The following is a 25,301-nucleotide window of genomic DNA, read 5'->3' as shown; positions in this document are numbered from 1 at the left end:
TACGGATTTTTGTGACATTATGATATTTTATATAAACAATAGCAAACAATAGCAAGTAGTGCTAGCTGGGGCCTATGTGGAGTGTTTTTCAGTGTCGCTGTTGGCTATGTGGAACGTGATCCAGTGTTGGCATGGTGACCCTATCATCTTTGTTTGCATTTGATTCCTTCCAGCTATCGTCCAGCAGTTGTTGGCTGAGCGGCCCGAGCAAGAACAGGTTCGTGCCGATACTTGTTTGCTCCTGGCTGGCTTGGTGCCGGTGCTTTACTTCATGAACCACTTTGATTAGTCATGGAAATGTCATTTCCAGTCATTGGAAGTTAGTGTTATCTTCACTTGATCTCTCTCTCTCTCTCTCTCTCTCTCTCTCTCTCCATTCTTCTACCTCTTTTTTCCCAACCCAACTTGCTGTCTGATGTGGTCCCCTTTCTAAGCACACACCTCTCCGATCTGATCTATTAAAGCTATATCGTCCTTCTGTAGCAGCTGGACCTGTAATACTCTTGTCTTTGTTTCTGCAGGCACTACTAAAACTGCTAAGCAACAAACTGGGTGATCCAGAGCGGCGGCTTGCATCAACCGCTTCTCACTATTTACTGCTGCTTGGTATGTTACAATTGCTATTCAGGCTGCTCTGCTTCTGACATCACTCTGGTGTGGTGTTGGGCGATAGCAGTGGGGGGGGGGGGGGGGGGAGTTCACTTGCCATCTCTTTATTTTCTGCTTTATCATCTGCTTCTTACGTTTGGATATGCTGTAAACTATCGTGAGAGAACACTCCACTCTGTTGTGGTCGTGTTTTGGAGGTGTGTCCTTCTATACATGTTGCATGTTGCGCAGTTTATCTTAGAGCGGATGCAAGCTCCACACAAGAACGTGACCCTAGTACCCTAAGTTGTACACACCGTACAACTCAGTTGCACTCTGCCATGCTACTTTCGTTTCCCTGGCTGTAAAACCAAGGGTAGAACGCTTTCGCCATACTTTACGGTACTTGAAGTACATGTAACTACAGGGCTGCTCAATGAAATCCAGTCATGTGAGTCATGTTCGAGCCTTGCACCATTTCGCAGCCCAGTGTTCGCAGGTCCAGGGCTGGGCAACGGCCATGGCGAACTTGAGTGACTCACTGGATTTCATTGAGTAGCACTGTAGTTCTGCTCTCTTCTATGTAAGTTAGTAGCTTTTTTTCCTTTTAGGATGCAACTAGTGACTACACTGCGAACTTACAATCTATTACTGATAGCAAGTCAAATCTCTGTCTCTTTTTCTGTGTCTGCAGTAAACAGGCATCCCAATATGCGTCTTGTAATCGTCAATGAAATTGAGCGCTTCATGTATCGACCAAACCTAGCAGATCGCGCAAGGTAAGCCGCAAAACCTCCAACTTTTAATTCTCACTATGTCTTCTTGGTTGAATTGCAAGGCCTGGCTGAAATACTAGCGAATTCGTGTAGTGTCGGGAACTCAGATGGGGAGCCGAGGAATTTTACGCTGGGGGAAAGGGATCTATGGTTGACTAGTTAGTGGCTGTACGTAGGTGTCCAGTGTCCACAAATGTATTTAGTACCTAGATGCTGCTGAGTCAGGCCCTGCGACAGTTGGCACAATACTGAAATTTCGCTCTAGTACATTTTGAATGCTCTAACCAATGGCCATCCGACTTGGAAGTTGGAAGGCTCTTCCATAACTAAGAGCCTTCCATCTTAAGAGGTCTAGAAGTGTCACTAGAAAAAGCCATTGGTCCTTTTCAGACTACCATGTTACTTGTTAGTTGTGTACCATAGCAGCCTTTCAAAAGTTCTTGCCTGTTTGCCTGAAGGGAACTACTGCCAGATGTAGTCCATACTCTTAAAACTTTCCATGTACCAATGCTCCCTCACTATGCAGTGAAGACATTTGTCAACTCATGGTAGGCTGCATCATTTTTTTTACGAGAAACCACGAACCTTGAGAACAGAATACTGTATGATAGAGGTGGCTGCAGACGCAATTTATAAGGTCCTGTTCATATAGTTGTCTAGAGATGGCACATCTTCGTTGAGTGTGTCGCTGGATACTACTGATAAGTTGCATGTACTCTAGATAGGAATGTGCATATGCCAGGCGGTGGCAATGTGTCGACCCCACTTCAGCATTGGACTGTGGTGACTGAGACGTTACTGCACTGAGACGTATCAACACCACATCGTTAATGCAACCTATACTAAGTCTTACAAGCAAGAGTACATGACCCCCAAGAGCGTGTAACTAACTGCCTGCACCGCCTCTATCCAGCTGCAACGGCAGAACTTCACATCGCGTGACATGGTTATGCTGGGAAACAGTGTGAACTGACCACAACAGAGTTGAACCCAGACCAGGATAGGGCACAACCCTGTATCTATCGTGCACAGTGTGCAAATAATGTGTATGGGTTTCTCATGTAGTGTGAAGTTCTGCGGCCGTAGACCCCATAGCTGGAGTTGCACACTCTTGGGGGTTAGGTGCTCTTGCTACAAGGCATTCAGTGCGCTGCAATAACACGGCAGCTGTTGCCTGGTCGGCAGAATTCTGGACTAGCTTTCTATATTGCCATGTGCAGTTTCCCTGCTTGTTCCCTTGTGACTCCACACGGCGTACCGTAGTGTGATTTTCTGCGATCCCGCTGTTGTACAAGTACTTGCTATGGTGTGGTGTTGTGACAGTGGTTATGTTGACAGTTTGAGTTAGCAATTTCACATTTGGGTTTCCTAATAGTTTGAGTGAGGTCTAATTATTTAGCTAGTGGAGTGCTATGTTGCAGGAAATCTGGAAGATTAGAGGGAACGCCATGTGATTCCTAGGGGTGAAACGGTTGGTACGGTCAACCGGCCGTGTAACCAATCACTGGCTAGCTGATAACCTGGAAACTGTAACCGCTTCTTTCAGCCCTAGCATTTACCGCAAAGTACCGTTGATCCCCCCCGCACGCACACACACACACACACACACACACACACACACACACACACACACACACATTATACGGTATCGCTTCCCAGCTGGATATTCGGCAAGAGGTTGATGGTTAAATCAAGGCTTTCATGTGCAGTGTTACTGGTATGTACAACTACACAAAAGTCAGACTCGCCGTGCTGGATTGTGCACATTTTCATCCACATGCATATCTGCATGCATATCTAGGGTTTACCGGGTGTTAGCGGCCGTCGCAAGTTCCCTTTGGGAACGGACACGATAGTTTACTCTTTTTTGCTTTTTAGTTTTACATATCTGCACTGACACGCATTGTGTACAGCAGTGCAAGCGTCGGTTCAACACCGTATTTGGACACATATGCCGAAGTCACTTCACATGCAGAAATTCAATAGGGGGCAGATCAACGGTACTTTATGGTACTTTCCTCTTGTCTTGAGCCTTGAGACTTCTATTTCCGTGTACTTGGAAGTTCCAACCATGATGACCAATGCTGCTGGTAGTTGCATGTTCCGATAGTTTGAGAGAGATGAAACGAGAAAAGTCTGAAGAAATATTGACTTCCACCACCAGTACTCTCACATAGTAACTCTGTACTTTGCATGGTCATATGCACTGAGTCAGTGCTTCTCCTGAGTGCTTGGTGATATCCAGGCAAGTGAGTCACTGGCAAGGTGCAGCCCAAAACACATGAAATGGGCCGTAGTCAGCTAAAACATGTTTGGCGTTTCGTAATTTTTTTGAGACATGACGGAATGAAGAATTATTTCTGGCGAGCTCGTAAGTCGCTCGCGCTGTGCTTCATTCATCAACCGGCGTGAGCATCTTGTCGAACTTTGCACACTTATTTGGCGGTCTAATCCAAGCAGCTGGTGATCAAAGTGACATTTTTCTGGAATACATTTTTCACTCTATCAGACATGTTTTAGCTGGCTGTGGCCGAAGTTATGGCTGGTGTGCTTGCATGTACGGGACATCCCATCCAGTGGTAGTGGCAGTAAAGACCAAACTGAGAGGCCAGTGAACTGTCCTAATTCTGACATACTACTCATTACTAGCTGACACCGTGACAGACTGAGGGGCCGTTTACATGAGGAAAATAAGCCCGGGCTTATTCGCCTCGGGCTTATTTTTCAACCGTTTACATGACGGTTGTACGGGGCTGAGTTCAGGTGAGTGACTGCGAGTTCTGCGCGCATTATATTTTTCAAATCGCACATGAACGCAGTGGTAAATGTTCGTGTTTGATGAAATTTGGATCAAGAAGTGCCGGCTCAGGTTTCTACTGCCTTTCCAATTGTCACTTATTTTTCGAGCAGGTGAAGGATGGGCTAGGACCTTCCACTGGACAAAAACCAGAAGAAAACATACCAAGAAATAAATAAAAGAGACGCACTGTCCACGGCCACATTCTCTCAGGTTCACGAGGCAAAATCGAAAAATACGGAAAAACTCGCTTATAAGCCCTTCTTGACCGTTTACATGACAAAATAAGCCCTGGGGGTTGGATAAGCTCGGGGGTCAAGGGTAGGGCTAGTTCAGCTCGGGGCGAGCTGAATAAGCCCGCCTGACCATGTAAACGCGCGCTCTAAAATGACTGGGTGACTGATCAAGGCGGGCTTATCGTAAGCCTAGGGTTGAATAAGCCCGGGCTTATTTTTTTCTCATGTAAACGGCCCCTGACAGTTGAAGTCCGACTCTACAGTCCATTCAGAAAAAAATGAACTTCTAGCTTTTGGCCATAGATGGGTCAAACGTTGAGTTTTTTAGAATTTTTTTCTGCAATCCGATATGGAATCCTCTTCCAATTATGTTTCTGAAGTTTTTTTGTCCAAAAAGCAAGCCATAGCAAGAATAGGATTTCGGCCAGGTTTTGCCCCAAAAGCATTGAATTGGGAAAAACCATCAAAATCCAGGCCGTTTGACCCCGCCTGCAACAGTGCATTCTGCGGTTCGAACCCCAGTTCAGGCACCCTTTTTGGACCCTTTTTCAAATTTCAAAGTTCGCAGCACTGCACTGTGTACGATGAAATCACGAAAAATCGCCAAATACGGGAGCTCGCCACCATGCACCAAATCGACCTACCTACACTTCTGAACAAAGGGACGATGACAATGACATGAAAAAAAGGAAAAGAGCGATCACACTGCACAATCCCATCGAGTCACAAGCAGCTCTTGCTCTTTTTATGAATGGACTGTATACAGTTATCTTGGTCTAAAAGTTTGTCAAATTCCTTGAGAACTGGTGCGTCCGTTTATAGACATCCAAGCTCAGTTTGAACTTTGCACCCGCAGTGGTGGCCGAGTGGTTAAGGCGATTGACTCGAAATCAATTGGGCTCTGCCCGCACAGGTTCGAATCCTGTTCACTGCGAATGGCTCATTTATTTTTTGTTTTTTTCTTCCTTGCGATCGCGATCAGTCGGAGTCCGTGAACGCAAGCGCAAGCAAGAGCTGCTTGTGACTCGATGGGATTGTGATCGCTCTTTTCCTTTTTTTCATGTCATTGTCATCGTCCCTTGTGTAGGTAGGTCGATTTGGTGCATGGTGCGAATCGTTTGGACGATTCTGTCAGAGTACGAGTAGTCTAGAAGAGACATTTTTCGCGAATCTGCCACCCAGTACTGAGCTCAGTGTACTCTCCAGTTCCAGGCTGTGGCAGTTGTTTGTTGACTCGATCTCCTGATGGCTACATCATATCTACGGTCTCCACACTCCGCCAGCCTCATGCCTTGTACTTGTAGCGCCTGACCCTAAACTAAACAATTTTGAATTCAAGTCCAACCATGTTCGATGTCGATTGTCATCGCATCTTGCATCGTAGATCTCAGTTTTCTCCCGGTTGGGCCATGGCCACAGCATTGCATATCGCGTTCCAAAAATGTTTGGGGCCTTGGGCCCTTGGCGTCTTTGTTCCTACGCTCGTTTTTGTGAGCTAACGTTCGGCATATGCTAGAAATAAGCTATGAAAATATTACAGTGGAGATTGGATATAACGACACTCCTTCGGGAGAAAGCAAAATGTCGCTATATTCGATCTGTCACTAAACCCGATCTTCACATTTAGTATGCAATATCCAAAATGACAGAAATGTATTGCAGATATGATTGTGCATAATAATGCATATGCCATAATGATACTGTAATGGATTTCAGATATGTATGTGCATGCGTTTTGCATGCATTGTTCGAAGCAAAGTCATCGCGTAGATCTACCACTGCACTGCGGCTACAATAATTATGTATGTGCAATTATGTAAAGCACACATTGAGTGACCCAGAGATCGGGGCACGTGGCACAGCCATGTCATACTTGCCAACCCCTGGCAAACAGTTTCCTTGACACGGATGACGTTTTCCTTGATTTTGCCCATTTTTCCTTGATCTTCAATTTTTACATGCAAAATATTGTATATGACATCATAGTGACGTCACCATGACTACAAAATATTCGCAAATAGTACAGCATGTACGACGAAAAAGTACTTTTTCATGCGCTAACTCAAAAATTCTCGCTCGCTAGACCTTCGTTTGGGCGCCCAGCACTGCGAGCGAGCGTCCAAAACACCGAAAATCCACTAAAAAGGTGTTGACGGACATTTTCGAAAATCCGGTAGATGTTATAACTTTTCCGGTATACCGGGACGAAAGCGAGTTTTCCTTGATTTTCCCGGAAATTCCGGTAGGTTTGGCAAGTATGCCATGTTCCAGACATGCCTGTCTGCCTGATACAAGAGGAAAGTCGTTATATTCGATGCATTTTCACTTTTTTCAGGTCTTCGGGCACCAAAAAAGTGTCAGTAAATTCGATCTGTCGTTATTTTCGAGGTCGTTATACCCGATCTATATTGTACAGGAAGGACTTGCTAAACGACTTGGGCAACAGAATCTTGTCTCTAAACTCGATTTGTCGTTATATCCAAGGTCATTATATCCAATCTCCACTGTATTTGAATCTAAAACTCCAAAGCAATCCACAGCTATGGACTATTGAATTTTGTGAATCAACAGCTTCGGAAGTCACAGAAAGCAACACAAGCATTACTTGTGCTGGTGTGGTTTCCGTCAGACTTTTCCCATTTGCATCTTTCCCTCAAACCAATGAATATCTCAACTGACCAATGTTCTTTCTTCTTCCTCGATAAGTACATGAAAGCCAGATCACAGGGAAAGATAAGAGCAAAAAAAGAAAATAAATGTTGTAAACTTGGAAACATCTGCACCGATTTTAGTTCACGATTTGCGAGCACAACCAACTTGCACCTGGACATGTTTGCGACTGGAGTCATGATTGATTTTTACTACGGTTCTACGTTCACGTCGGCTTACTTTTGCGGCTTCACACCCATCGCGAAAATCACATACGTCTAAACTTTCTAGAGCGCGAAGGTTACGAATTCATAATAATAATTGTTATTTTACCCTATTTTCTGGAGTATAATCCGCACTTTAAACAACAGTAATTCAACCAAAAAAAGTCGGTGCGGCTTATACTATTATGGTCAAATTAACGGTGGTCAATGGGATAGATGTCTGAATTTTATGACAAAAAATCTGAGCGCGGCTTATACTCCGGAAACATGATACTCATGATCAACTAGGGGTAGTATTAGGTCGAGAATTCAGAAGTGGGTACATGAATTCTTCAGGCAGATGTTCATTTGGAGTTTTTGTTTGTTTACCATATGATGTGACTTTTTGTTTTGTGCTTGCACGCTGTCCAGGTACTATGCAGTGTGCTTCCTCAACCAGCAGATACTAAGCCGGAAAGACAAGGACCTGGCAAACAAGCTCATCTCCGTGTATTTCTCTTTTTACTCGGTATGGGGTTATCTTTGAATTCTTTATTCTCACGATGGCACCATCGCCAATAAGAGATAATGTACTCACTGTTGATCTTTCATGGAACGAATTTGCTTTCAGTGTAAAGCCCACCTTGGCCTCTCTTGCCCTTTTGAAAACGAAAGAAGTGGAGACTGCGTGTACCTGTGTGCGTGTTTTGACCACATGCATATACATCTGTGCTGGCAGGTATGTGTCGGGTGGTTTCTGACACGAAACTGTGTCAACGCCCTCCCACCTGTAATGAAAATAATCTGTCGTGCAAACTCATCGATATTTCTGGATGGTGAGGTATTGTGTCTACTCGGCCATTACTCATCTTTCAATGATTTCAGTGCATTTATGTCATTTTTGCTATGAATCCCCTGTCGTCTGCCTTTTGTGTATCTCACTTTGTTGCTCAGAAATGTTCTTCTGGTAAGGATTCGGAGCTGGACAGTAAAATGCTTAGTGCGCTGCTTGTCGGTGTGAATCGAGCATTCCCGTTTGCTGAGTGTAAGTGCGATATGGTCGTGCGTAGGATTGTCATGACGGTCTGTGTGTGTGTGTGTGTGTGTGTGTGTGTGTGTGTGTGTGTGTGTGTGTGTACGTATGTGTGTGTGTGTGTGTGTGTGTGTGTGTGTGTACGTATGTGTGTGTGTGTGTGTGTGTGTGTATGTGTATGTGTGTGTGTGCATGTGTGTGCATGCATGTGTGTGCATGTGTGTGCGTGTGTGCGTGCGTATGAGTGCGTGCATGTACTACTGGTGCAGGGAGTGTTCCTGCTGGAATGCCGAGTCAGTGAAACCTGTGTTCTCCTTATATTCTTCTAGTTCCAGAGATGCTGCTTGAGATTATCATCTTCACAATAGATTCCACACCATACTTCTGGCTCTGCTGGAGTCCAGGGCTTCAAACATTGAGGCTATTATGATATTCTTTAAGTTTCAGTGCAATAACAAAAAGTTGCTGAATGCTGGAGAGATTTAGGGAAAGTTCTGGAAAGTGTACCATCTATAGAATTCCATTTCCCACCACCCTGCTGTCTGGTGAGGGGAGAACAAAGTCGAAACAGTTAGCCATCCGGAGGTTGTATATGAATTTCTTCTCTTCCTTGAAGTAAATGAATGCTTCGTTGTGTTTGAAATAAATACATTTTCTTCCCAGCGCCTCGTTTTCGTGTGTGTTATTGGAAAAAGAATTTAAGTTCCCGTTGTGTTTCCTGTCCCTGGGTCTGCAGTAAAGGATGAGGAGCTGGATGTGCACGTCAACACACTGTACTCCACTGTCCACAAGTCAACATTCAACGCCAGTGTACAGGTATGGAGTACTTTCAGCACCGAGAACACACACTAGTCTATGCCTACACGCAGCTCGCACACTTACACACACACACACACACACACACACTCGTGTTCGCGCACATGTGTGCACACATGCAGATATTTGCTTTACCAATAGAAAGAATGTTGATGAGTGCTTGCAGACGTTGTGCTGCATGTATCTGGATTTACTGTGGGTTGTCAACTAATTGCTGGATTACCTCTTTTTTTATCAACATTGTTCCATACTACATTACTATCAGTATGGTGATCTATCCCGCCTGTTTGTCTGTCTGTCTGTCTGTCTGTCTGTCTGTCTGTCTGTCTGTCTGTCTGCCTGACTGTCTGTCTGTCTGTCTGTCTGTCTGTCTGTCTGCATACCTTATGTCTTGTCCTGTCTGTATGCATTTTTCTCCTTCTTTCTTGCTAAACCTCATGGATTTTTTGCAGTTGGTGTCATCAACATGTTGTACCTGACATTATTATTTAACCATTCACTGGCATTCTGTGTTGATTGTTTCCTTCAGGCTTTGATGCTACTGTTTCAAATCATGCAATCCAGGTACTGTGCTATGGATAATGGTGCAGCTGTTTGTATTGAAGTCACATGCATAGTGTAGCCTATAGAGCATCATCATCATCATCGTCATCATCATCATCATGATGTACCTGCGGGATGTAAATTCACTCATGTACACTCAGTGACTGTTCGGTCCTTTTACGATTGTTAGTTGATACGTTGGTGTTTGTCCACATTTTAATCAGACATACTTTTTGTGCGTATGTGTGTGTGTGTGTGTGTGTGTGTGTGTGTGTGTGTGTGTGTGTATGTGTGCATGCGTGCGTGCGTGCGTGCGTGTGTGTGTGCGTGCGTGCGTATTTGTATGTGTTTGCAGACAAAGCTTATCAGATCGCTTCTATTGCGCCCTGTACTCCAAGCTAATGGATCACCGCTTGGTGGCTTCGTCCAAGCAGGTTGGCTAGTGCACTGTGACTTTATCAGCACATCCTAGTACTAGTACATTCTGTATCAGCTTCAATGAATGTAGTGACAGCTACAATTTGCTTCCTGTTACAGTAGCAATATGGTGTTGTCCAATGTGACACGTAATTGCTGGTCTGTGTGTATGCATGTGCCTGCTGCACCTGGAGGCAAAACTGAAATTTTCAGCAACTGGATGCATGTTTACAAGTTGAATCTGTGCCGAATGTTGGCACTGGGATTCCGATCGTCTGGGGTCGTTTTGTGGCATGTGTGTGTGTGCATGCCTGTGTGCATAATTATGTCCGTGTGTGTGTGTGTGTGTGTGTGTGTGTGTGTGTGTGTGTGTGTGTGTGTGTGTGCATGTGCGTATGTGGGTGACTGGCGCTATGCTGTGCTTGTAGAGTGTGTTCATGAATCTGCTGTACAAAGCGATCAAAGCTGACCCGAGGATATCCCGAGTCAAGGTAAGTGGGAAACAACTTGCCGTTTGCTCATCTTCTGTGAGATTTTTCATGGCAACCATTTCACGTGTGTACATCTCTGCGTCTGCGTTTTCTCCATTATCTATACATGTAGTAGCATCTTGTAGGAATCTTTCTTAGTATCTTGTGTTTAGCGAATGTTTGAACCGAGGACTTACATGTAGTTCTAGAAGTTCACCATACTTACTTCAGCCCTGTGTGACAACGTGTGCCTTGGCTGTTTCCATTTTGTTTGCCCTGTCTGAAGGCTTTCATCAAGCGAGTACTGCAAGTGTGCAACATGATGCCGCCGTCGTTTGTTTGCGGGGCTCTCTTCATGATCTCTCAGGTTAGCTTTCCGATACTGTGTGTAGTAACTGGCCTTTCTCCACCTGCTCCCAGTCCCGTGCCATCTCCACACTTATTCAAAGGGACGACGATAACTACATTTAGAAGACTGTTTATTGACACGACGACGAAACACAACTACACATGACGAACTCAAGACGAAGACATGATGAACTCAAGACGAAGACTGCTTTTCATACTACAGCAACACGCGCATGCACCAACATAACGTACACACGACATACACAAAATAACGTACAGATTGAGCAAAATAATGTACTATATACGGTATAGTAAGTAAAAATAATGTACTATATACGGTATAGTAAGTCTATCGATATACGGTACATACGGTATGGTACGGTAGAAAGTCCGTCTACTACACTGTGTACTCGTGTGTGTGTGTGTGTGTGTGTGTGTGTGTGTGTGTGTGTGTGTGTGTGTGTGTGTGTGTGGTGTGTGTGTGTGTGTGTGTGTGCGCGCGCTTGCGTGCGTGCGTGTGTGTGTGGGTATGTGTGTGTGTGTGTGTGTGTGTGTGTGTGTGTGTGTGTGTGTGTGTGTGTGTGTGTGTGTGTGTGTGTGTCTGTATGTCTGTATGTCCGTCTGTCTGTCTGTCTGTGTGTGGGTGTGTGTGTCTGTGTGTTCTTGTAGTGTACAGTACATGACTGTGTGTGTATGTATGTGTGTTCTGTATGACTAGTTATGCCTGCCTGTTTATAGGAAGTACTCGCTACAGGTACTCAATACATGTACTCGGTACTCTATGCCGAATCACAAGTGAATACCTGTGGCAAGTGCATGTATTAATTTGAGTCTGTTCTCCTTTGCTACCAATACTTACTCTGGTGTAACTAGTACGCTACATGCTCGCTATCCAACAATTCTGCTGCTGCTGCTGTATTTCCCTCTGTGCTCATGTAGTTGTGTACTGACCAGCCAGCCATCAGGACAATTATTGACCAGCCTGAGGTAAGTCTCCTCTCTTTTTGGATAGTGTTGTTTGTTTGGCTTTCTGGTGGATGTTCTCTTCAGAGATTTTCCTCCTTGTTCATTACAGGGTTCATGCTCTGTTGCATACTGGTTGAGAGCACTCTATCTCCAGACAGCTAGCTATTTCAACCTTCTTAGATCACATCAGTTGAGCTTAGAGTGACTGGCCGAATGCTGTATTGGAGCAAGTTTTCAGACAGAACCTTTTGTGCGGAGCCAAATTTTGAAATTTCTAACATAATTTCATTTGGGCCAGGCGGTTTGATTGTTGGACCCTAGTACAAGTACGTACAAGGCACATGATGCATTGTATCACTTTGCGACACCCTGTCTCACTTTCCTTGTCTCTTTCATCACGTACACACACACATGCACGCACACATACACATTTACACACATGTACACACACACACACACACACATGCACACATTCACACTGTTGTACAGGATACAGAAGAGGAAGAGCACTTCAAAGATGTTCAACTGGATGATGACGAAGACGACGAGAATGACAACTCCGAGGATGCTGATGACGAGCAGGATGAATCAGCGCACGCAGCAAAGGATTCCGATGCGGAAGCAACGACGGAAGACTTTGGGGATGTTGACGATGCTGTGAAGAAGCTGGCAAAGGCGGCCGGTAGCGTCAAGCCGTCAAAGGGCTTTGCCGATCGAGGCCAGCAAGAGCACTACGTAGCGTTGCATCGTAACCCGCTGTACTGTGGTGCAGAGCACTCTTGCAGCTGGGAAATACGACAGGTGTGTGTACATTGTAGCGGGCTATTTCATTTTGTGTCCTGTTGTTGTAAGTGTATGCCGTATTCATGCCGTATTCATGTCTTGCACGGTGTGCGAGTAAGCAACTCCGTTTAAGGTAAATGGCAACAAGGATAAAAAGAGAATTGTCGCAGAATGCTTTCCGGTCATCTTGACTTTCTCTTACGTACATGAACGCCACTTTCCCCCCGGTGGATCAAAACCATAAGGTGCAGGCCCTGAGTCTGTCTTTTGTGAGTACAGTCAACCTCATGAATAACGCCCTCGGGTATAACAACCAATCACGAATAACGGCACAATCTTTAGACCAACTTCTTGTAGTCCCAGGCGCAGGTGACTATTTCAAGTATTTGACTGCATACTTTGAACCTCATGATTCATGAATAACGACAACTCGCGCGGGCTTCGAAGTGTGACGTCAGGTCCTTGACGACTTCGTAGCAACTGGTACAAACAACCATAGGGCTTGAAAGTGATGACGTCAAAAACACCCAGGGAGTAGTAAGTTGACATCAGATTTCTATTTTGGATCTACTAAGGTGTGACTTTGCTATTGCCTCAGTATGTGGGTGCATAGCAACCCACTCATGTCGCATGCAGGAGTGACTTTTATTTCGCCACCAGTTGTCACCCCGCCCCCATTAGCCAAATCAGTCAGTTTCACTGGCTACATCACCTTGCTGTGAGTAAGACCGCTTGAAATGTGCTTGGATCCATACAAAAACTGGATCCAGTTTTTTGAATTTTTGAAATTGTTGCTATGCTGTGACGTAGCACTTTCAAGCCCACTTGGATTCAGTTTTTGTATGGATCCAAGCACATTTCAAGCCTGAATTCACCCTCTTTACGAGGCGGAAAAGATGCTGAAGCAAGCGAGAATTGAAGTCTGATCCGAACTCTGAAATATTTTCGCCAGCTCGTCGCGGACCCTTTGTTTCACCTTCAAAATACCAGGAAGACCCGTCATTACTCCATCAGCCTAGCAAACCTTTAACTATCAGCAAGGGGTACCTACCTAGGAAAGCTGTTTCTTCAAGCAAACCATCGATTCCGACCATCAGAAACCTGCATAATACATCAAACACAGTGAAGAACAAGGGACGCTAAAGTTTGTTTGTACCCAGAAATTTCGTTGGCATGCGTTGTCAAGTATGTGTGCCGTCAGCACTTCGAAGCCCTGTACAGGCGACACTTTTCTCATGCGCAATCGGCAATCGAGGGTTGTCATATTCGCAAGATGGACTGACTACAGTCCATTTCAAAACTATAGACGTGTACCTAGGCAAAAACCGTTATGCCAGCATCTATGCCATATAAAATCTGTGATCACTTTGTGCATAAATTTTTCCAAATTGGACGTCTGTTATCCAATCGTTCAGAAACTATATGAGAGTAATTGTGGAGCGGACCTGAGCAATATTCCGAAAACTTTTCTCAAAAAGTTCCAGCCAAATTTGAATTATTTCGAAAACACTGCGCGTTTATAGTTTTGAAATGGACTGTAGATCCGTGACTGTAGATTAGATCCACCACTAATCAAGATCAAGGATTGAATTCCCATGCATGTCGATGCGTGTCTATTTTCCTGCTGTGACTATTCATTCACTGTATGCTAGAAGTTTGGTTGTGTCTGTTTTTTGTTTTGGTTTTGTTTACTTCCCACTCGCACAGTTTGCAGTGCACTATCACCCATCTGTACGGACATTTGCTGAGCAGGTTGTGGCCGGTGTGACCATCACGTACAAAGGTGACCCACTGCAAGACTTCACTCTGGTCAGGTACGAGGGATCAGTGGGTGTCTGTGCGTCTGTCCACCTCTGCCCACCCGTCCGTTTGTCTGTCTCTCCGTCCGCCCGTCTGCCTGACTGCATGTCTGCCTGTTAAGTGGAGTTGTTCAATGGCAAATACAAGTATCTAGATAGCTGTTGCATGTAACTGTTACCCACCATCCAGTGCTGGTGATTCTAGCGAGTCTAGCGGTATGAAAGTTGACTTGCTCTATCAATTTGATTTGTGTTTCATTGCAGATTCTTAGATCGGTTTGTGTTCCGAAACCCTAAGAAACGAGTCCGAGGTAAAGTGTGTGTGTGTGTGTGTGTGTGTGTGTGTGTGTGCGTGTGCGTGTGCGTGTGCGTGTGCGCGTGTGCGTGTGCGTGTGTGTGTGTGTGTGTGTGTGTGTGTGTGTGTGTGTGTGTGTGTGTGTGTGTGTGTGTGTGTGTGTGTGTGTGTGTGTGTGTGTGTGTGTGATGTATACTCGTTGCTCTGTGCAGTGCAATGTGGTACATGGTACATTGTAGTTGTAGTTATTTCGGCAGTCTTGTGTATTGTTAAAGCATAGATCGTGCATTAATACCATTATGCAGTGCTGTCACCATGTGCAGCTGGTCCCCGTGTCCCAGGTTCATACCTCTTTGATCTTGGTTCTAGTCATGGGGTTGTCTGGGACCAGTGGTCACAGGTGGTCCTCCCTGACAGTAACTTTTTTAAGTTTTTTTATATACTGTAGATTGAATGTGCACAGTCATTCGGATAATAGTTCCATTACATGTACAATCATGCACATTCCTCCAGCAGTCTCCTCGAATCTCGAGCTCGGATGATTGCCATGCCAATGTCCCGTTGCTGTCACTGCATGTTTTAAGCACGTACCTTATGTTTGTATTGTGTCTTCTGCTTATCGGTGTGTTTCTCATTGCTCAGATCATGGTGGTTCCGTGATGCAGGTTAGTGTGCTGAGTCATGCCATCATAAAATGCATGTACCCACAACATGCTCAATCTGCGGACAGAACTGTTTCGTCCTTTGTGGACTCACCAGCGCAGCACAGAGAAAATGAGGCCGAACCTGATAGCAATGAAAAATACAGTTTCCGAAGCCAGATTTAAACCAGGCCCGAACGTACCTTGCCAGAGTGCTCAAACTGACGAGTCAGTGAGCTCTGCATAACGCAAACAGCAAAGGCACTACCCCACACGAGAGTGCTCGGCAACTGCTGCAAGAGCAGGAGCGAATACTCAATCTGCGGACAGAACTGTATGTACAGTGGTAGCAAGTCAACGCCAGCCTCCTCGTCAATATGACAATCAATATCCCAGGGGAGACCTGTTTTCTCGCAACAACCAATTGGCGGATAATTGAGAAGAAATCAACGTCTTCGCAATGCGGCACGATTGCAAAGAAAACAAGAGTGGAACTTTTAGTTTTAGACCACTTTTTAATTTGGTGCATAGGCTACAGTGTGCTCATAGTCCACAGGCTCCAAGGAAGGGTGTGGCTCTGTTTTATAGGAAATGTTCTGATCTGATCCTGATAACCACTGTTTGTTTGTGGCCAGTCTCTTACATCATCTGACTTTGCTTGCCGGAGGAGATGCAACTCAGATCTTTTTTTATTCGTCTTTTCTATCCATAGTATCTGACTTCCGTGCCCACACCTTGCTGTGTATGTGTGTCTGTGTCTGTGTAGCTTGTGAGTCAGAGGAAGTCTCCACTCCTTTCTTTGTGTGTGATTTTCTATGTATGCTTCTGCTGTGTGTTGTTCAGCGCAAGGAGACTTCTCACTTGATGACTGAACTGCCTGGTATGTCTGCAAAGTGTCTGCTGTGTTCTGCATGTGATATTTGAAGGGGGGGGGGGGGTATAGTATGACGACAATGGCACGAAAATCACTAAAACTGAACTTGTAATTTTTACGGGTGCGATGATGGCTTATGAAATTTCAATTGATTTGAGCCCACCCTTATATAATTATGGTTTCCAAGTGAATTTGCCATATTCCTTCTTTGTCCATATCCCATGTCATATATATTGTGTGTGTGTACCCTATGCTCCCTGTGTTTCTCCCTGTGTCTTTGCAGTGAATCATACCTCATTCTGGAGTAAGAATGAGGATAAGATTCGACCAGACGAAGTCTTCTATCATCGGTGAGAATTCGAAGTATTTCCTCAAAACATTTGCCTGGGAAATTTTCAAGAGTCGTCATGGGAAGCTGGCTTCTTTGACAATGGCCAGTACTTCTAAATCTGCTTTGCAAAGTCTTTCATTGATCCATTTAGCCAGATTTCGAGGAAGCTGCTTATGTGTTGTTTGCTAGAAGGAGAGGGAAGATGCTCTCTGGAATAGACTCACTCTGACACCATCAGAATCTGTCAGTACCGTGTCCATATTCCACAGCGGAATAAGTCACGTTTGACAACGGTATAAGTCATCGGACACTCTACGCCGCCTGCTGCCAGGGAGTAGTAGAATACCATAATATTTTACTACTCCCTGCCTGCTACCGTTCCTTTTTTTATCACATCCGCCAATCAGCTTTTCTGTACGGAGCGTCTATGAAGGCCAATACTGCATAAGGAGATGTGCCCGCCCCAGTAGCGTAGTTGGTTAGCGCGTCGTACTTATAAGCAGTGCAGACTTGCTGAGTTATGCGAAGGTCGGGAGTTCGAGCCTCCCCTGGGGCATTTTTTGCTCTTTTTTCTCTTTTACAAAATAACCTTCTATTGATTGAGTTTTTTGTACATGTCCCACCGAAGTTTTACACTTCAAGAAGATGCTCTTGGAACAAGAAACTCTCTGATCCCTCATGTGTTTTCTGGCTGAACGTTTTCTCTTGTTTATTTCAGATACTTCCGGCAGCTAAATCAATTACATCCACACAAACTGAAGAGCAAGCCTGGCAATGACACAGAAGACGTTGCAGACGAAGGACCCGAGGGGGACGAAGAGTCAATGGACTTTGCAAGGTAGGCTGCGGGCCGGTGATTGATCTGCCTGACCAACGCACTGGCATCTTCTTTCTAGTTATTCATATCACACACTCGCCACACTCCTCTCCTTCAAGTTCCTGAAAACAGAATCCTAACAATGCTAAACATATGTTAGGAGTATACCGCAGTGTGTGTTTAGTCGTTTTCAGAAGGAGTACCCCAACCACAGTAACCCAAATGCAGTAACCCAACACTGGCTTGTGGACACTACACATGCAGGTCTTTTTTGTTTTATTCAATGTGGATAGGCTGGGTGGTGAAAGCCATCAGTGTTCCATGAGATTGGATTAGGCTAGGCTGGGTGCTGAAGCACATTAGAGACTAGGCTATGTTCGGCTGGGTGGTGAAGCACATTAAAGACTAGGCTATGTTCGGCTGGGTGGGTGGTGAAGCGCATTAGAGACTATGCTATGTTCGGCTGGGTGGGTGGTGAAGCACATTAGAGACTAGGCTATGTTCGGCTGGGTGGGTGGTGAAGCACATTAGAGGCTAGGCTATGTTCGGCTGGGTGGTGAAGCACATTAGAGACTAGGCTATGTTCGGCTGGGTGGTGAAGCACATTAGAGGCTAGGCTATGTTCGGCTGGGTGGGTGGTGAAGCACATTAGAGATAAGGCTATGCTCGGCTGGGTGGTGAAGCACAGAGTCATTAGAAACCCCTTTTTGTGCAGCATATCTCAACTGATAACAACACAATGATTATGACGTGTCATTTTTGCTCTATCCGTCTTGCTTGCTTGCTTGCTGGTGGTGGTGGTGATGGTGGTGGTAATGGTGGTGGTGATGATGGTGGTGGTGGTGGTGGTACAGTGACATCAAGACCACTGTCAAGAGCAACAAGAGAGAGCAAAGCCAGAAGGGAGGTAAGAGAAAGAAAGAACGGCAAGACAGTGACGATGATGAAGGTGCTCCTGTCAGTGGCAGAGGTGGCAGACACGGCGCTGCTGATGAGGATTCCAGTGACGATGATTCTGACGAAGACCTTGGCGAAGGTATGGCCAGTGTCTGATGCTTTGCACAGAGAATTTGTATTCAGACTGGTACCATGTAGTTATATGTGCAAGTGAAGTTCACTACTTTGCTTATATACTAGTACTAGTGTACTAGTATGTGTCTGGACATGTGAACATCTGAGTGTGCATGCGACCACACGTCTGTAGACAGGATTCTCTCCACACAAGCCAGGCCTAAGTGTTTTGTGGCCTTTCTTTCACTTTCTCTCTCCCTCCCCTCTCTCCCTCCCCTCTCTCCCTCTCTCTCTCTCTCTCTCTCTCTCTCTCTCTCTCTCTCTTTCTCTCTCTCTTTCTCCCTCCCTCTCTCTCTCTCTCTCTCTCTCTCTTTCTCTCTCTCTCTCTCTCTCTCTCTCTCTCTCTCTCTCTCTCTCTCTCTCTCTCTCTCTCTCTCTCTCTCCCTCCCTCCCTCCCTCTCTCTCTCTCTCTCCCTCTCTCTCTCTCTCTCTCTCTCTCTCTCTCTCTCTCTCTCTCTCTCTCTCTCTCTCTCTCTCTCTCTCTCTCTCTCTCTCTCTCTCTCTCTCTCTCTCTCTCTCTCTCTCTCTCTCTCTCTTGTCTCGCAGGCGAAGGCAGTGATGATGACGAGGATATCGATAGTGGAGACGACTTTGACGAGCTGCTGGGTATGTGCTGTATGTTATGTCTTTCGAATGAACTGGTGTTAGTTGGGAAATGGAAATGATATGAGAACACATTGCGTTCCAATCATAGGATCAGCAAAAATGACATTGCAATATCACTACAACACATGCACATTACATTGTAATGTTGCTATCTAACGTTGACTTGAGAGCATATCTTGTAAGGATCATCAACTTGTAACTTTGTGTAATGCACATTGCTTTTCGTTAGATTGAAAGAATATTATTCTGTCCTCCAACAACTCCTGATCCGCATCATACACTTTCCAGAGTATAAACGGGTTTAGTAAACCTTTTAACGTTACGTGTGTGTGTGTGTGTGTGTCTCTCTCTCTCTCTCTCTCTCTCTCTCTCTCTATCTCTCTCTATCTCTCTCTCTCTCTCTCTCTCTCTCTCTCTCTCTCTCTCTCTCTCGTTGCTGGGACATTTCAAAGGCGGCAATGCTGATGATGAGGATATGGGTGGAGGTGACTTTGACGAAGAGCTTGGTGAAGGTAAGTACAGTTTGTATGTACACACGCACGCACAGGCACAAACACACACACACACACACCTTGAACCTTGAACATGCCCATTGCCGACTGTGGCTCATAAACCCAGAGATACTCTCGAAAGGCAACTAACTGTCTTGAACCATACTCAGATTTACTTCGATGACCATTCAGAAGAATACCATCACAAGCAGAACTCTGGAAAAACAACAACTGTGCCTTCGCTCCAATGAACTATATAGCAAGAGCGGCGGCCACATCTAACACCTTGCCTCTACACCAACACTTAGCACATATATGTAGATAAGAAGAGCGCGTGATGACGAATAAGGTGCTAAGTGCTAGCGTAGAAACAAGGCGCTAGACGTGGCGCGTACAGGCAACGATTTAGCAGAGCATGGAGAGGAAAACTGTTCAGCAACATTCAAAGAAGCAGAACGAGAACGAATAATACTTCAATTGAGGCTACCTCCGTAACACCGACGGTAATGATAGTGAAGAGACTATCTGCTAACTTTTGCAGTACGGAGTGTGGCGCTTGAGATCCCGGGACGACGGCAGACCTTTACGCATGCGCAGTGGAAGGCAGAATCAGGATCAGGGGGAGCATACACACACACACACACACTCACACACACACCACACACACACACACACACACACACACACACACACACACACACACTCACACACACCACACACACACACACACACACACACACACACACACACACACACACACACACACACACACACACACACACACACACCTTGATCTTGCCCATTGCGTATGCAATGATAGCGAATGTCGGAAAGTTCAAGTGAGAACACGAGCGCAGAACTTGGCATGTCGTTTCAGGTCTCCTGGTCGACGAAACGGGCGTCCACAGACACATAGAAGAGGATCAGGAGCGGGCCGTGGCGGTGGAGTGCTACTCGCAACTCGTCTCCAACCGGGACGATCTTGGCAACTCTCAAGCCAGGTGGTCACGCCGAGGTCCGCCAGATCAGTCGACACCACATCTCGCCACCTCTTCTTCGGGCCGTGACGAGGAGGGGGGGGGGGGGGGGGGCACACACACACACACACACACACATACCACACACACACACACACACGCGCGCGTGCACGCACACACACACACACACTACCTACATGTGCGTACATTTTACTGTACAGGCAATGTATCTCATCGACCATCTCTCCCCTTTCATTGTCAGTTGTGAAGTTGTCCATCATCCTGTGTTGTCTCCCTAGTGTTTTCTCATGCACCTGTTGTGAATACCATTGCTACAATACAGAGTTCAACTACAGCGACCTGGACGACATGTCGGATGAGGACATGAGTGATGGAGATGATGCGGACCAAGCACAGAAAGGTGAGCGTGATGGCGGATGGTATCCACCAAGAAAGCAGGGCTGTAAATGTACACATGATGGACTGGCTAGTTTGCACTAATTTGAACACCATTTGTACAAAAAGCCTTCCACGCTGCATGTAGTACTAGTAGTTATTGAACACTTGCAAACTGTTGTACTGGTGTTGTTGGCATCACTGCTATCTAGTGCACAACATACACTCCCAGCATTCTTACATCTCCTTCAGTGAATACGTCGAGCATAGATTTTGAATAAAGAGAGTTGAGCATAGATTGTGTATGAATGGGTTGAGCATAGATTGTGTATGAATGAGTTGACCGTAGATTGTGTATGAATGAGTTGAACATGGAATGTGCACGACTGTGCTTGTGATACCATTGGTCTCCAGGAAGCAAGTCTGGGAAGGCGCCAGAGCAGCAGAAGAAGAAGAAAAAGAAGAAGTTTACTGACGCTGATTACGAGAAGGTAAGCTCCTTTGCTCAAGGCCCTGCACGCTGTGCAATTGACTCACAGTCCGAAACTTTTCGCGTACAAATATGTCTGGATTTACAGTAACAAGCCAGCTTCTTCCTTGTTCATTGTCATACCCAGGTCATGACTACAGTAAATTCCCCTTATTCTTATCCGGGCATATCCGTCAACCTGGCACTTTCTGACCCATCTAGAGTCACAAAAATCGGCTTTTCAACGAAAAACGGCCCCAAACTTATTGATTGGCATAAAAAAATGTTTACTTTCATGCAATAAGTATGTGTTGTTCTGAGTTACGGCCAATTTCTAGTTACGGAAAGTGCTCGGCCCCAGCCTATGACTTAGGGGAATTGGGGATCAGGGGAATTATACTGGACCAGGTTTTCTTGTGTACTCTTTGCTCACAACAGTGGTGTGCATTCTTTCACACCAAACTGCATTTCAACCTTTTCATAAGTGTGTGACTATTGTGCCTGTGCCTGTGCTTGTGCCTATTGTAAACGAGAGAGCTTGGAAGCTCAGGGCCCTACGCTATGCTTTTTTGCCTTGATGACCTAGACAAAAAAAAGCATAGGGATGTTATAAATTCTTTAAAAAAATCCTCTTTTTTTAAAGACATAACCTGGGATTCGAACACGCACTATCGCGCGCCCTGCTTGCATTCCCCGATACACTTCGCATACATACTAATTCTTCCAAGTTGTTTCACATTGTGATCTTGCATTTGAAAGCCCTATTTGAACATGCATTGTGGCCAGCCGTCTTTGATGGCACGGTACGGTAGGGGATAGGTACGGGACAGGTACGATCGAGGGTAATATGACACCGTCTCCCGTACCGTACCGTACCATCAAACACAGCTGGCCACATACAGCTGCCCGCAATATTCAAATAGGGCTTTCAAACGCAAGATAATAACGTGAAGCAACTTGGAAGAATGGGTATGAATGCGAAGTGTATGGGGGAATGCATGTAGGGCGATAGTGCGGGTTCGAATCCCAGGATATGCCTGAAAAAATAGGAGAATTGAAAAATTTATAACATCCTATGCTTTTTGCCCGTCAGATACGGATAGCGCCAGGCGTGACACAAACAAACAAACACACACACAAGTACCAAATTAAAGCTGAGTGGACCCTGGCTAGCGCCAGACGTTACTGAAGTAACGTCTTCTGCATAGCTACGGGAATAATTTGTAATTGTGTACATTGTTGTCCGCTCTCATCTTCTGCATAGGCTCTTTTCGAGAACCTCAGCTCTGATGAGGATGGTACAGCATCAAGTGCATCAGCTGCTGGACTGTAAGTCGAATGATCTCGTGACCGTGACCTGCTGTAGGGTGGTTGTAAGCCGTGCGTGTACTCTCATTTCAGAAAATTTAGATGCTCAATATTTTCGGTATGAGGGCAAAAGGCCAGGATAGGTGAACAGAAATTTTAGGTACAGAGAAGCAGTTCCCTATTGGATTATGTGTATTACTGTTTGTTCGGTGTATTGAAATTTTAGGTATGAAACAGACGCACTGAAAGTGCCGAAAATAAAAGTACACCGAAAATTTGTGAAATTACAGTATACATTGTACCCAATGCTGTAAGACAGCAAGCTGCTTGGGCCAGCTAGGCCATATACATACATTCAAGAGTACATAACCAAGAGTGTGCAACTCCTATCTCGAGCTGCGATGGGTTCACCCACGGCGGAATTTTTTTATTGCGTCATTCTTTGGCTGAAGTATGATCAAGTGCGTATGCTTTCCCGCGCATTTTTTGTAGATACGGTGAGCGTTCACCAGGTTCAGGACACATCGATCTATCGTCCGTTGTTCTCCTTCGACTACCGTAGCTGTGATGTACAAATTCTTTGTACTTTGATCTCTGGCTACGCATGATGGCATCAGCGAGCCAAACAGCCGCCCAAGACTGATGTCATAAACAAATTCCGCCGTGGGCTGGGGGATCGTCGAGTTGCACGCTCTTGGTTATGTACTCTTGCCGGTACATTGTATAATACTCATCTGAGTACACAAGAAAAGGAGAGTGGAAAGAGGGACAGATGCAGAGAGGCACTGGCAAGTGAAGATTTGTGTGCCATGGGCGGCAGGCAGTCAAGCCTCTGTGTGCTGCGTTTGGTGTCTAAGGTGATTTGCTTTTGCTTTTCGAGTATGAGTGGAGTCAGTCCTCCTGTAGGTGCACTAGTCTTGATCAATGATGTAATAACCAGGGCTGAAAGGCTGAAAAGATTATACCCAATAATCCAGTACTCGTTTGATAACTCTAACGATCGAGCAATCGTTTAGATTACCGATTACGATTATTTTGCGTTTTTTAGATTTTTAATGTCTTGTACACGCAGTGCATGCATAGTACTACACACTGCACGCGCTGCGCGTGCGTCGCAGCCGCTCAGGACGTAGTACGCGCAGTGCATGCAGCGCGAGCTCAAACATCGAGTACAGTCCTAGTGTAGTACAACCAGAGAGTCGTATATGTATAGAATATAAGCTGAGTCCTGAGTGTTTACAGGAAATAAAAAACCGAGGCGGAGCCGAGGGTTTTTGCCGAGGGTTTTTTCCCCGTGAACACGAGGGCGAAGATTATATTCTATTCAAATTATAGCATAAAAAACCTCCAGTCATTTTCCTAAAAGTGATTTTTTACAGCACCAGGTTTTTTTATATGAGTGATAACCAGAAATATTACCTGCTTTTTAGAACACGCAAATGACTGGAGGTTTTTATACTATAATTTAAACCCAGGTATATACGACTCCCTGGTACAACGAAGCTGGAGCATGAAGCTCGAAGGTCAAGGTCGCGTCCGGTCTACATACATAACAGCACACGTACAGTTCACACTTCACGCGAGGAATTTTACTGGTTGGACTTACGCGGAGTAAAAGTAAAATAGTTTACTCTGTCATCGTCGATCGATCATAGCATTTTTGTGCAAAATGTTGTACATATTTCCACTTTTGGCCATTCCACTTACATATTCCAGGTGCGGCCTCTTAGAGATTATAATCGAATAATCGATCGTTATGATAAAGAGTAATCGATTGGGCTAGATGGATGATCGTTTCAGCGCTAGACTAATAAGTCTTCTCATGTACTTCTTGCCACTTCATGTCAGTTCCTAGTCATGTGATGTGCCATTGTATTGTTTGGTTGTTGTTGATACAGTAGTGATGACATGTCCAAGATGTTCATGGGAGCTGAAGAGGTATGTATGCTGTGTCTGTGTGTATGTACGCTCCAGTAATAATGACAGTGCATGTGGGTGTACGTGTGTGTGTGTGTGTGTGTGTGTGTGTGTGTGTGTGTGTGTGTGTGTGTGTGTGTGTGTGTGTGTGCACATACCTGTGTGTGTGTGTGTGTGTGTGTGTGTGTGTGTGTGTGTGTGTGTGTGTGTGTGTGTGCGTGTGTGTATTGTATTTTGTATTTTGTATTTATGGATTCTCCACAGGCCTTAGCCTAAATCGAGGGAGTCTCCATGTGTGTGTGTGTGTGTGTGTGTGTGTGTGCGTGTGTGTGCGTGTGTGCGTGTGTGTGTGTGCGCGTGTGCGCGTGTGTGTGTGTGTGTGTGTGTGTGTGTGTGTGCGTCTGTGTGCGCGCATGTGCATGTTGCTCTGTGAATATTTCCACCATACCGGTATGTGCATGATAGTGGTGACTAGTCGTATGCATGTCAACATGGATTCCTTGAGGATGATAAACAGACGAAAACAAAGGAAAACGATCCAGATCTTCTGGTTGGCTACCGTCTCATACCGCCAACCTTCCCATCATTAAATTATTGTCGACATAACAGTATGTGTGATCAAAGGACTCTAGCATTGAAAAGGGTCTCTAGTCCATATGACCTAGCCAACTAGAATACGTACCC

General features: G+C 45.3%; 1 protein-coding gene and 2 non-coding genes across 3 annotated transcripts in view; all 3 read left to right on the top strand.

Annotated features, from left to right (window-relative positions):
• Positions 1-25,301, top strand: part of LOC135804979 (CCAAT/enhancer-binding protein zeta-like) — a 44,565-nt gene that overhangs the window by 18,441 nt on the left and 823 nt on the right. The window contains exons 9-33 of the mRNA XM_065318962.1: positions 174-217; positions 522-606; positions 1,283-1,367; positions 7,682-7,778; positions 8,204-8,294; positions 9,019-9,098; positions 9,628-9,662; positions 9,997-10,075; positions 10,487-10,549; positions 10,815-10,895; positions 11,816-11,863; positions 12,332-12,643; positions 14,333-14,439; positions 14,689-14,735; positions 15,362-15,384; positions 16,204-16,240; positions 16,518-16,584; positions 17,284-17,403; positions 18,237-18,418; positions 19,000-19,059; positions 19,512-19,571; positions 20,871-20,948; positions 21,338-21,414; positions 22,657-22,721; positions 24,599-24,638. Of these exons, the coding sequence (XP_065175034.1) occupies positions 174-217; positions 522-606; positions 1,283-1,367; positions 7,682-7,778; positions 8,204-8,294; positions 9,019-9,098; positions 9,628-9,662; positions 9,997-10,075; positions 10,487-10,549; positions 10,815-10,895; positions 11,816-11,863; positions 12,332-12,643; positions 14,333-14,439; positions 14,689-14,735; positions 15,362-15,384; positions 16,204-16,240; positions 16,518-16,584; positions 17,284-17,403; positions 18,237-18,418; positions 19,000-19,059; positions 19,512-19,571; positions 20,871-20,948; positions 21,338-21,414; positions 22,657-22,721; positions 24,599-24,638 (2,063 nt within the window). The remainder of the gene's footprint in view (positions 1-173; positions 218-521; positions 607-1,282; positions 1,368-7,681; positions 7,779-8,203; positions 8,295-9,018; positions 9,099-9,627; positions 9,663-9,996; positions 10,076-10,486; positions 10,550-10,814; positions 10,896-11,815; positions 11,864-12,331; positions 12,644-14,332; positions 14,440-14,688; positions 14,736-15,361; positions 15,385-16,203; positions 16,241-16,517; positions 16,585-17,283; positions 17,404-18,236; positions 18,419-18,999; positions 19,060-19,511; positions 19,572-20,870; positions 20,949-21,337; positions 21,415-22,656; positions 22,722-24,598; positions 24,639-25,301) is intronic.
• Trnas-cga (transfer RNA serine (anticodon CGA)) lies at positions 5,250-5,331 on the top strand. Its single transcript has one exon. It is a non-coding gene; the product is annotated as a tRNA-Ser (tRNA).
• Trnai-uau (transfer RNA isoleucine (anticodon UAU)) lies at positions 17,026-17,121 on the top strand. Its single transcript has 2 exons — positions 17,026-17,063; positions 17,086-17,121. It is a non-coding gene; the product is annotated as a tRNA-Ile (tRNA).

This window comes from Sycon ciliatum, chromosome 1, assembly GCF_964019385.1.
Source record: "Sycon ciliatum chromosome 1, ocSycCili1.1, whole genome shotgun sequence".
In the NCBI taxonomy this organism is placed as follows: domain Eukaryota; kingdom Metazoa; phylum Porifera; class Calcarea; order Leucosolenida; family Sycettidae; genus Sycon; species Sycon ciliatum.
Note: the sequence above shows the minus strand (reverse complement) of the source record. Positions and strands in the feature narration are given on the sequence as shown.